Source organism: Pteronotus mesoamericanus, unplaced genomic scaffold (genome assembly GCF_021234165.1).
Source record: "Pteronotus mesoamericanus isolate MK-2021 breed Mesoamerican mustached bat unplaced genomic scaffold, CSHL_Meso_final scaffold_21, whole genome shotgun sequence".
NCBI classification, from domain to species: Eukaryota; Metazoa; Chordata; class Mammalia; order Chiroptera; family Mormoopidae; genus Pteronotus; species Pteronotus mesoamericanus.
In genome coordinates this window covers 26,926,414-26,938,781 of record NW_026555310.1, presented here as the reverse complement: position 1 = coordinate 26,938,781, position 12,368 = coordinate 26,926,414, and the positions used below count along the sequence as shown (strand labels likewise).

Below are 12,368 nucleotides of genomic sequence, written 5' to 3'. Positions count from 1 at the left end.
GCTTAGTGCTGTCTTACTTTCTTTTCTGCTTGAACCTTCTCAGCCCATGTACCTGCCCCGACCTGGCAACACCTTGGCTATCCTTGCAAGGGAAGGGATGGCAGGAATTTATACAGTTCCAGAACCAGGACTTGTGAACAAGTTTCCTAATGCTTATTTGGTGCTATCATAATGATCATCCAATTTTCTTTTAACACAAATCAAGTAGATATGGAAGTAAAATAAGATAAATTTAGAGTAATTGTTTACTTTCCAACATTTGTTCTCTGTTTTTTCAAGTCTACATTCCTGAATGTTTGTTTTATTTTATTATTATTATTTTTTGGTAAAGATATAATAAGACTGATTGACAAAATGTGAGTGATCCAGTTAGGTAACATATAGACACACCAACCCTTCCTGCTAACTCTCCGATATTATTTCACTGGGTGAATATCTAAAACTTCTATTAGATTTTTTTTTTCCATATGGTTGACTAGTTAGGAAGTTGGGAATGATCATGGTTCCTTACCCGGAGGGATCCTCTCTCGCAGTATTCGATCACCCCAAAGATCATGGTATCAAGCTTCACCGTCCCGTAGAATTTGGTTAGGTTGTAATAGTCAATCTGAAGCAACTAAGATAACAATGTTTATTTACAAAGCAAGTCAGCCAGAAAGGAGTGCCAGAGTGAATATTACTATGCTAATACAACATGTGTTTCAGATCTCTGGGAAGATGAATTGCTCTTCATACACTGGGATGTAAGTACATTTCATATTACATATTGCACTGCACCTTAATAAACAGCCTCTGTTTTGTCAGCAAGGGGACTTGAATACAAACCTTTGACTACACCCAAATAATATCAGGACCATTTTGTAGGACATGCTAGTAGATTTCCAACATGTTTACACCATCGAACGTCACCCTTCAACATCTGTTAGGAGAGTTTTCAGCAGGAAGGAGCCTAGTCGCTCATTTCTTGGCCTCAGGGCTTTTCTGTGAGCACCCCCAGCAATGCCTTGCTCCACCAGGGACCTCAGGGCTTAGGAAAAATGCAGTGGAAGCCATTTCTCACTTAAGGGTTCCAAGCATGGGACACACGTACCTTGTTCAATTCTATCTTCTGTTTCTCAGTGAAGTTGCCATCGTTTTGCTTCAAATCCTTAAGAATCACCCTCTGTGAAGATCAATTGAATTAAGAAGATAATGTTGTGGCATGATTATTTATATGCATTTTATAGTATTTTGTTTGTGTGTCTATCTTCCCACTGTATTTTAAGCTCTTGAGAACAGTGACCAGTATTTTGTTGATGTTTCTGTCCCTGGTGCCTTGTACCTGGGATATGAGAGGCTCAGATTTGAATGTTTCTTTGAGAAGGAATGATGAAAAGTTGAAAGGAGGAAGGGAAGAAGAGGAGAGGGAAGGGGAGGGGAGAGGAGGGGGAAGGAAGGGAGAAGAGGGAAGAGAAGGGAGGGGACAGGAAGTGGAGGGCAGGGAAGAGGGAAGGGGGGAAGGAGGGGGAGGGGAAGGGAAGGAGCAACCACCAGATGTGAAATTGTCATATTCCCACTGCATGAGCCAAAATATAATACTAGGGTTGCCTGGACTGCTCTGCATATTTTTTTTTTCCTTTTGCTTCCTACACTCCACTCATATTAAAAATTCTGTGTTGTTTACTTTTCCCAGGATTGCAAGTTTGTAACCCTTGAATCAGGGCCCTGCCCATCCCTGTGAAAGGCTCCAAGAACAGGCCCTGGGTGCAGCCCGGCCCCCACCCCCACCTTAGCACTGCCACCACCAGAAGTGGGGCAGTGATGAGCCAGAAGGCCCAGACCACACCCCTAACTGAGAGTTCAGAGAAGCAGTCACCTTTTTGTCGTATTTGCACTGTCGTAGTCCCTGAATTGTATCTCGTCTCCTGTCGTCATCGATCTGGCACAAGAAAAGGCTAATTATTCCAGAAGCTTTATATCTTGTCCCATCCACTGCCAGTCACAGGCTGAGAGGCTCTACCAGGTGGGCTGTATCTGTCTGTGGTTTGCTCATAGCATGTTGGGCAGGCTCCCAGGAAAACTGTCTTAATTGACTTGGGTTTCTCTCTCACAACTCACCTTTCCCCTCCATAATATCTTCTTTCAGGGTATCTACTATTCTCATGCTTAACTCTGGGTTTTCTTCCCTTCCTTTGAAGAGTTCCACTGTCCCTTGCTTTTTCTTGTGGTCTACTCCAGCCAGGGATTTTCTTGCTTCCTTCTTCCCCTGCCCCCTCCTTTTGGGAATCATTGCCTGTAGCTACAGACAGCTGCTCTTAGGGGAACATGTTGTGCATCTGAGTTGCAAACTCATGGCTAAATGCCCAAGTAGCAAGGCAAGGAAGGGCACTGGGCTAGGTGTCTGAGGGGGCAACCCCACCAACTCTGGGTGCAGCCTTGACTTGATGGATGATCTGAAGTGTCAGAAGAAGCTGGTCCTATGAATATTTCTATGACATTCCAAGGTTTTTACATTTGGCAATTAGTTTTAAAAGATGATAAGTACTGACATGCCCTCCCCTACACACCCCCCCCCCCCACACACACATACCCACACACAACACACACCCCTCTGCAGGCCAGATGTGGCCCTTGGTCTGCCAGACTTCTGGTGTGAAAGCAGAAGAAAGATTGAGAACTATTGGACCTTTCAACTTAATTCTTATAAAAACCTGTGATCTATTATAATATTGGTTAAAATTTACCTGTTAGGGACATTTCAAACTGTGAATGAAATAACATTTAAATCTTGGATTCTGAAGCAAATGATTCCTGATTGGCACATCTTCTACAACACTACCAATGTCTTGTCAAATACCTGGTGAGTTGCCCTAGGTCTAAATAGAATTCTTCAAAAGAAAGGTGTGCCTTACCTTCAGACTAACTTGGTTCGCCTCATTGGTGTCCAGAGGGAAGATGTTTTCAGGAGGAATGTGGGACCATTTTTTCTGACGAAGTTCATTTTCTTTTTTATATTTTCTGTGAAAGGAATAAAACCGGTCAATAGGTTTTTTTATTAGTATTCATGTCATCCAGCTTCTGAACACTGGGAGAAATTTAGAAGCTTGAGATTCTCAGGTAGCAATGTGATGAATGAGGCTAGCCCAATCATAACTCCGTGTTCTCCTATCTGGCGAGTGCTGGCCATTAGTGAACTTGTAAGGATTTCTGATGGTCTTTTATAGTCTTTTCTTTTACTTTTTGTTTTACTTTCTCAGGTCCTTCACTAATACAGTCCTTCATTAGAATAAGGAATCTGAGCAGATGACATGAAAAGAATGGCGGGGGGAGGAGAGAAAAAAACTTAAAACTGATAACCTTAAAAGACAAAAACATTAATTTTTAAAACACCAGAGAATATACCAAATTCCTAAATAAGCCAGGTCCTCTTATGCATATGTACCATTTAAAACATACATATAAAAAAATACAAAAGCACAGAGAAATAGTAACAATATGCATCCCAACATTCAAAATGTCAAAGTTTTGTAATTGTTTTCCCCAGAGAGTATGGTTAAAGTAGAATTCCGGGGTTGTAGGAGATGCTTGCTTGCAAATTTGCAGGTACTGCCAAACTGCTTCCCAAAGTAAACTCCCATCATGAAAATGCTGTTTCCTCTGTATTTGAACAATATTTAGTATTGTCAAACGTTTTTGACCATTATGATGTATGTGAAATGGTGTTTAATTGTTGCTTTGCCCTTTATTTTCTTGATCACTTAAGAGATTATCTTTTCAAATATTTTCTAGCTATTTTATAGATTGTATAGAATTATATAATTATCTATTTATAATTCTGTCTGCTTTTTTCATTGAATTGTTATTTTCTTATTAACTTATGTGAATTGCTTGTATAGTCTGCCTAACAAATCCATTGTCCTGTTACATGTTGAAAATACCTTCTAGTTTGTTAATTCTAACTTTGTTTTATTAGATACTTTTGATTTCATTATGTCCATGGTTATATTTTTTCTTTTATGACTTTTTTTTATCTTGACTGAGAAATACTTCTCAAACCTGAGATCGTAAAGTCATTTTCTATTAATTTCTGCTCAGTTTTGAAGTTTGATTTTCACATTTTAGGTCCTTATATACTTAAAACTCCATATGGAACAATGTCACCCCTAAAATAATTCAAATTCTCATGCTTGCTTGTATCTGATTCTAGAATCTATATTCTTCTCCATTGACCTATTTGTATGTCCATGAGTTTGCATTTGACAAACCCCTACTCACCTTTGCAAGATCATTCATAATGCCTTTCTTAATGTCCATTAGCAGAAATAATTATTCTCTTCCTATGCTTCCATCTAACTTTGAGTAACCCTCTATTAAATACATATAAAATAGGACATTATTGACCAGTGACAATGACTCTAAGACCTAAAGGAAAGTAGGGTGAGTATTAAGGCCTTGAAGGTGCCCAGGCTTTCATTTGTGTACCCCAAGAAACTCTTGGGACTGAACAAGGCCAACTGTTATTCATACCGAACTGCCATAAATTGTTTGCTGCTTTTCCTGTATAGGCTATTGTAATGGAAAACTACAAGAGTAACATCTGTCTTCTAGAGCACTTCATGGATTATTGTTCTGGTTATTAGGAAGCCCTATATCTGTCTCCCATATTTAGAGGAAATGGAAAATGCCAATTTCTACTTGTCACTGTCTCTTATCTTGTGATTTACTGCTATCTCAAGCTAATACAGACTTGGTTTCTAGGTCACATCTTTGGCCCTACTAATGACTGGCTTTACTCTCCCCAAATTTTGGTTTCTGCTTACCCTCAACTAAATGGTCACCCTACACTATAGATTGGTACTTATATTTCCAAGCAACACGGAATTATAGGAGCATTCAGACTGAAGAGTATAACCTCCTTCCTTTCCTGAAGAAAACTTCCACTGACGTGCAACAGGCTGGACTCTCATTATGAAAAAGTATATTGACAGAGACCAAAACATGTGATGTATAGAGAAAGTAATTGTCTGGTTTGGTTAGGAAAGGGAGGTTATTCTGATAATGCAATAGGATAGAAAGTTCTGTGTATTTAACACACGCAGATTAGGATGGCATGTAATATTCATCCATTATTATATTTTGAACAAATACTTCTAAGTATACACTATGTCTCTGGAACTGTGTGCTAGGCACTTTGTATGTCCAAGTTAAATAGAAAAGTCATGGAACTGCTGGTCAGAAGGCCTGAATTTTAGTTTGGGCCCCACACACTACCCAGGGATGTGATTCCAGAACAGTCATATAGCTTTCTGGGCCTCTCTTATCCCATGCAATTAGAAAGCTTAAAGCAGATGATTTCTAAAGCCTCTTCCAACCTGAACATCAATATAGAGACTTTGAAATTTCCCACAATACACCAAAAAGGCAGCAAAAGTAACTATTTCAACTTATAAAATGCCTGTTATAATGTAGTCACTATCCATACTTCATTTCAACTCCTTAAACAGTTCAGATGATGATAATGAAGCTAAGTAACATGCTTAAGTTGCTAATATGTTTAAGACCACACAACTGGCAAATCACAGAACTGGGATTTGAGTTCAAGTTTCTCTTACTCCATAGCTCTAATATATCCACTCAATAATATTCTGCCTTTGACACATCTTTGATGCAGAATGCCTCCATGATCTTACATCTGTCTAGAGACCTCTTCGTTAACATACATTATCATCAATAGATATTACACCTCTCCCTGTCTCCCTCCCTCCCTCTCTGGATGATGAGCGTAGCAGGAGAGAGCAGGTGGTAGGTACCTCAGCACCAGGAGGGCAATCAACAGGATCAGGACCACAGTTCCAGTGAGAGTGAAGACTGCAATCATCAGGATTTGAGGTCCTGTCACAGAAAAGACAGTGAAAAATGCATTGGTAAGGATCATTGAAAAGAGAATACAAGCATTTCAGACTCCGGTTGCATAATGTGATTTGGGGAAGGGAAAGGGAGGGCCCTTTAAAATGTATTTATCCTCTATTAATTTTTTCATTGATAATACAGGTCTGGAGTGGTTGGTCTCTGAAGAAAAACATCTGGAATGTGCTCAGTGGAAGTGGTTTTTAACTTCAACTATGCTTATAGTCTATATATTTCATTTATTTCTTATGAGAATTCCCAAATGGTATAGGGCATAAAATAGCTTCCAGCACACGAATAGCTTTGGTGGTAGAAGTCTACCTGGTGTTCTTGAAATCAATGTACCTAAGGCGAATTCAAAAAGGAAGACAGAGACAAGTTTTTTTTTTTTTAATACAGAGCACAAATCAGAAAAAAAAAAGAAGTAAATCAGTGCTGGAATATTAAATTACAGTGTTGCCTACTGGTCTTTTCCAAGCTCCATTAGGTCATTGAGGGGAGTCAATGAAGAAGGTAAGCAATTTTATTTATTAGAATACTAGTATGTGGGTGGAGTTATATAGAGGGGTAATGTGAGAAACTCACAGAGAGTAAGTGGAATCCAGGAAAATGTGGATCCAACCCAAAGAAATATGAAAGCAGAATCTGAGCATGCAGAGGAATAAGCTAGGTTGAGAAGGACAAAAATGATAATAAACTACAGGAAACTCATGGCTCATTTAAGCCACAATTGGTCTCTATTAGACAAAGAAGTTAGTGGGTTGAAGAAGAAAGAAATAGGATGGATTCCAAGCAGTAGACAAGAGTGTATTGGAAGCTGGAAGATATTAGCAATATGATGAAGAAGACATGTTTTTTCTTACAGCAAAAATAGAAGAGACCCAATCAGAAATTCTAGGAGAAAATGTTCAAGGAAGACAGTCTAAAAATAGAAACAAGGTAAAATTTGGCCTGATTTTTGAGAATTTTAAATTGTTTTTTAAAGTTCATTTGTTTTTTTTTGGTATGTGTGTTACAAAGAGAACACACTGGAGCTATAAAGAATGAAATGATAGCATAACATGCTATTTGGCTTCATTTAAATAATAATAATGAAAATGTTTTCAACTTATGGAATATCAACTTATAGTTAAATGACAGAAGGCTTCATTATGGTTATCAAATAAATTTTATCAGTCCTGACAAATTAAAGAATACAGGAGAATTTGGGAGCTGAGAAGGAGGTTTAAGGAAAAAATAGGGCCACAAACATCTTCATCTTACAAAGTTGGGAAGCAAGAAGTTTTATATATATGTGTATATATAATATATTTATACATCTATATAATTGAACGATGCTAAAAGCTCATGCACATTAATTAAAATTACAAAGATACTCAGTACACAACTTGACAAAAAGAGATAACTAAATTGAGAAGAAAGAGATTAGAGAAAAGCAGTATTAGTGAACATGAACTAAAATCTTCATTTAACAATATAAGAAATAGATAGTATCTAAAACTTATAAATCAAGGACTACACATAGTATTTAGAAATACCTATGCAAAGAACTAAAAGCAGAAGTGACTGACTGACCAAGGGCATGACGCGGCAGGACTAGGAACACTCACTTTTCATTAAGAACATTTCTACTGTTGGATGTTATCATCGTGTGCATGATCTTTTCTAAAGATATAATTAAATGAAGATGCCTCTTAACTAAAAATATAATTAATGAAGGTGCCTCTGGAGAGAGGAGAGATGTCAAGACCTTGTTAAGAAAATGGCACCTCAACACCCTCATATTTTTCTCTCTCATGACTCCATCATGTAACCCTAAGGGCATGGTCTGCGGCAGGTCCATGTCCTTGTTCATCTGGTCACCTTTTGCATCCAGCACAAGACCTGGTCCCTGGTAATGTATCAATTTAAAAAAATGGTTGAAGGAATAAACAACTGAATAAAAATTGGGCCCAACACATCAATCTGTCTGAGAAGAGGTAAGGAAAAAGTGCCCAATATTAAAATATGTAAATAAGCTCATACTGAAAAAAGCCTCTCGTGCTGTAGTAGACTTATCCCACATATCACATGTATTTTTAAACTGTTTTTGTTTCATCACATTATGTACGTCCAATGAACTAACCTTTTTCTTTTTCTTTTCCCTAGGCAGAGAGTTTAGTTTGGGGTTAGTACTGCAGCACCCTTCTTTCCAGGGTGAACTTGAAGGATTTATGCTTTGCTAACACTTGACTTGGCCTTTGCTTGTTATCCTGGTTTCTGCTAAGGGGAAACTTTTAGCAGTGAAAATGTGAGCTCTGGATTTCAATTCTCATCAGGGCAGAAAACAACTAAATAGGCTGGAGTTGGAGTTTCACTGTGGGCACACCTGACTTTGGTGAATTCTGTTTATTACTAGAATCACCATTTCTATCATCACTAACACCATCACCACAAACACCATTCTCATACCTCCAGCCAGAAAGCAAAAGTGAGTATGAGATGTACACCTGACACTAACATAATATCGTATGTCGACTGTAACTGAAAAGCAAAAAATCATTTAAAAAATAACTTTTAAGGAATTAAAAATTCCTTATTTTTTAACTGAAAAGCAAAAAGGTATTTAAAACATAATTTTAAAGGAATGTACACTATCACAGATCAAGATCTAGTTATTTTAAAATAAATTGTATGCTTATGTTTATTCTATTTTTAAAAAATGAGTATGATGAATACAATTTCAACAGGGCAGGTGAGTTTACTCATCAGACTACTAGAATTACTCATTCCCTAGCAGGGGTATCCAACCTTTTGGCATCTCTGCACCACACTGGAGGAAGAAGAGTTGTCTTGTCACATACATTAAATACATTGCAACATGTAACCACAAAAAAAATCTCATAATGTTTTAAGTAAGTTTACAATTTTGTGTTGGGCGCATTCTCAGTCATCCTGGGCTGTATGCGGCCCATGGGCCGCAGGCTGGACACCCCTACCTAGAGCATGAGTTGGAAGGGACGCATGGGACTCCCATCTGTAGAGTCCTCAGCCCATTTAAATTCCCATCTGCTTCTCAGAGTGTGAACATCTCACTGCACTAAATATAACTATAATATTTAAATACACTAAATATTAATTAGCCTTGGCTGGTGTGGCTCAGTGGACTGAGTGCCAGTCTGTGAACCAAAGGGTCACAAGTTTGGTGCCCAGTCCGGGTACATGCCTCTGTTGTGTACCAGGTCCCCAGTAGGGGGCAAACACACATTGATGTTTCCCTCTCTTTCTCCCTCCCTTCCCCTCTCTCAAAAAAAAAATAAAATAAAATCTTAAAAAATATATACTAAATATTAATTAAAATATTTTAAATTTTATTTAAAAATTGTTTGACAACTGGCAAATGAAATATATTTTTACTCCATTAAAACATTTGTTTAGAAAATATGCCCTGGCTGGTGTGGTTCAGTGGATTGAGCACTGGCCTGTGAACTGAAATGTTGTTGGTTTGATTCCTGGTCAGGGCACATACCTGGGATTTGGGCCAGGTCCCCAATTTGGGATGTGTGAAAGGCAATGGATCAATGTTTCTCTCTGTCTCTTTCTCCCTCCCTTTCCCTCTCTCTAAAAATAAATCAATAAAATAAAAAAATTTGTTTAAAAATATTTTTTTCATGTACAATTGACAAAAAATATTATATTAGTTTCAGGTGTACAACATAGTGATTAGACATTTACATAGCTTAGAAAGTGATCACCTGGATAAGTCTAGTACTCATATGACAGCATACGTAGTTATTACAATATTGTTTACATTCCCTATCTTGTACTTTATATCTCTGTGACTACTTTTTTAATTGGAAATTTGTAATTTTTAGTTCAACATACTTTTTAGTATTGCTTGTTAGGTAAGTCACAGCATCACATTAGTTCTAAGGTTAGGTTTGCACTGCTTTCTGGTAGTTGCTGGGGTTATCACATTTTATTTAACTGGATCACAATGACTGTAGATTGAGTTTTTAACCCCGAGGTTATATGACATAGTAGTTGAAAGGAACCTTGTGATTTGTTCAATCTACTGGTTTAACAGAGGAAGGTATTCATACTTAGAGAAGTAAATTGACTTATATTAGCATTGTATAAATTATGCTGACTAGAAACATGTTTATAGCTATCTCCCTCACTCCTTCCCTGCCTTCCTTCCTTCCTTCCCTCTTTCTTTCCTTCCCCTGCTTCCTTTCTTCCCAAAGCATTGTGTTGGGGCAAAACGATATCAATAAAGAATTAACCCTACATGTGTTGTATGGTATAAAAAGATGTGTAAACAAGTAAATGTAATATAAGTATTATACTAGAAGTCTGGTAAGATAACAGCAAGATTAGTACTCTCCTGAGATGCTAAGAAAAAGCTTAGGAAAGGCGAAATTCAAGTTGAATAGTAAGGATGAGTGGTTGTTCTCCAGTTGTATGGGGAAGTGATGACTTAGTTTGGAGGGAGAAGCATCAATAAGGACACAGGGACATGAAGTCGCAAGACCCTTTCTTTAAGGAAGTAGGAGGAAGTTGAGAGTATGGTGGAGGGGTCTGAGGTAAAATGAGAAATAAGGCTGCAGATATAGGAAGATTGCGGAAGTTTTGTGCAATAGTAAATCATTTGGATTTCATTCTTTAGGTAAAAGGGAGCTGTCAATTGAAGTGTTAGCAACAGTGAAGTAATATGACTGGATTCATGCTGTTGTTCTGGTGGTTGTGCTGATTGGATGGAAGGTGGGCGGGAGGTAGGACTGAGGCAGGAAGTCTGTGCATGTTATTATAACCCAGAAGGCTTGGACGAAAACAAAAACCTAATTTGTGTTTCCATTGCTGTGTCCAGGTGCTTAGATGACTGGCGGGCATTAAGTAAATCTTTGCTGAATGGATAAAAACCCAGTGATGCTGCAAACTCCGGATGAATGGCAGTTACTGGGCCATGAATGTCTTATTTGCATACTATTTGAAAGATTGAGTTACTTCATTTGTAAAGTTTAAAACTAAATGTAGTAACAGTTAAATAACCAAAAGGCCTAGGTAACTGAGTTTTCTAGTTAACTGAAGATGAAGCAAAGTTGCCCAGGATGATGCAATGTCCCTGTCCTGTAGAATATAAATATTTAATGTGATCTCTTTTAGGTCAATGAGAGCTCTCTTGAAAATTACTTTTCGAGTTCAGCATTTTAAAAACCACAGAATTCAATAACCAAAACATCTAAAACCTGTGAAGGAGTATGCTAAAAATCCATACTTAACATTGTCACTTAAAGTTTTAATTAAGGAGAAAGAAAAAATAATTTTAATTCAGAAAGTTGCAAAAGGAAGAAGTAGAAAGTTGCCGAAGCCTGTGAGGAGAGAGATATTTTTCAGAAGTCAAATTTGGTTTAAAACCTAGGAAGCTTGAACTTGGTTCTAGGGATAATAATAATAGTAACAACAACAATAAAAATAATAAAAAGCCTTGCTAAAGGAAGCAACTTTAAAAATCAATAACAATAAATCTAAAGTCAGCTCTTGTTTAAAATAAAGAGGTCCCCATTTCCCACCTTCTTCTTTGCTTTAGTCAACTGCTCATGCCTATTGAATTATAAAACACAGGGATAAATTTTAAGTAAACTTGTCTTATAGAGCTTAAGGAAACTAGAAACATAATTATTATAGCTTTAACACAATAAAACTCATCAAACCAACTGGTCAGATCAAGGCTTTTCAGAGTTTCTGGTGGTAGAGCAAGGCTGGGATAAAAATATTTCTAGTTTAATTTTTTAATATTTATTTTTTATTTTTTTATCCTCACCTGAGGACATTTTCCCATTACTTTTAGACAGAGAGGAGAGTGGAAAGGAGAGAGAAATAGTGATATGAAAAGCATAACTGGCTGCCTTCTGCTCGTGCCCCGATTGGGGATCGAACCCACAATCCAGGTACCTGCTCTGACTGGGAATCGAACCTGCAGCCTCTTGGTTACACGATAGTGCTCCAACCAACTGAGCCATACTGGCCAGGGCTAAAATTTTTAATATTAAAAAAATGATAAATTAATACCGTGGCATTATGGATAATTAAGAAAAAATATGAAAGCAAAAAAAGTCTTCTAGGATACTACACTGAGAGGTTAACATTTTAGCACATTGTTTTACCCTCTTATTTTTATGCATTGTTTTATAAAGGTAGAATCTTATTAACTAAAAACCTGTATTTTCCTGTAACTTTATATCCTAAGTATTCTCATGTCATTTAAAATTCTTTGTAACTTGTGTTGGTGAACACACATACAGTGTACAGATGATGTGTTATAGAATTCTACATCTAAAACCTATATAATTCTGTTAACCAGTGTTACCCCAATAAATTTTAAAAAACATTAAAATTATTTGTAAATAATTATTTTTAATTGGTTGCATGAAACTCCATTTATGAATATGAGGGGGGACCTCCAAAAAACTGGAATTATATTCTGGAGGGCTGGGCCGTAA

The 12,368-nt window shown here is 37.3% G+C and overlaps 1 protein-coding gene across 1 annotated transcript in view; it reads right to left on the bottom strand.

Annotated features, from left to right (window-relative positions):
• The window catches only part of GUCY2C (guanylate cyclase 2C), a 67,132-nt gene that overhangs the window by 27,445 nt on the left and 27,319 nt on the right, over positions 1-12,368 (bottom strand). The window contains exons 11-15 of the mRNA XM_054590919.1: positions 5,790-5,871; positions 2,892-2,997; positions 1,856-1,918; positions 1,091-1,162; positions 512-616 (exon numbers count right to left, since the gene is read on the bottom strand). Coding sequence (XP_054446894.1) covers positions 512-616; positions 1,091-1,162; positions 1,856-1,918; positions 2,892-2,997; positions 5,790-5,871 — 428 coding nt within the window. The remainder of the gene's footprint in view (positions 1-511; positions 617-1,090; positions 1,163-1,855; positions 1,919-2,891; positions 2,998-5,789; positions 5,872-12,368) is intronic.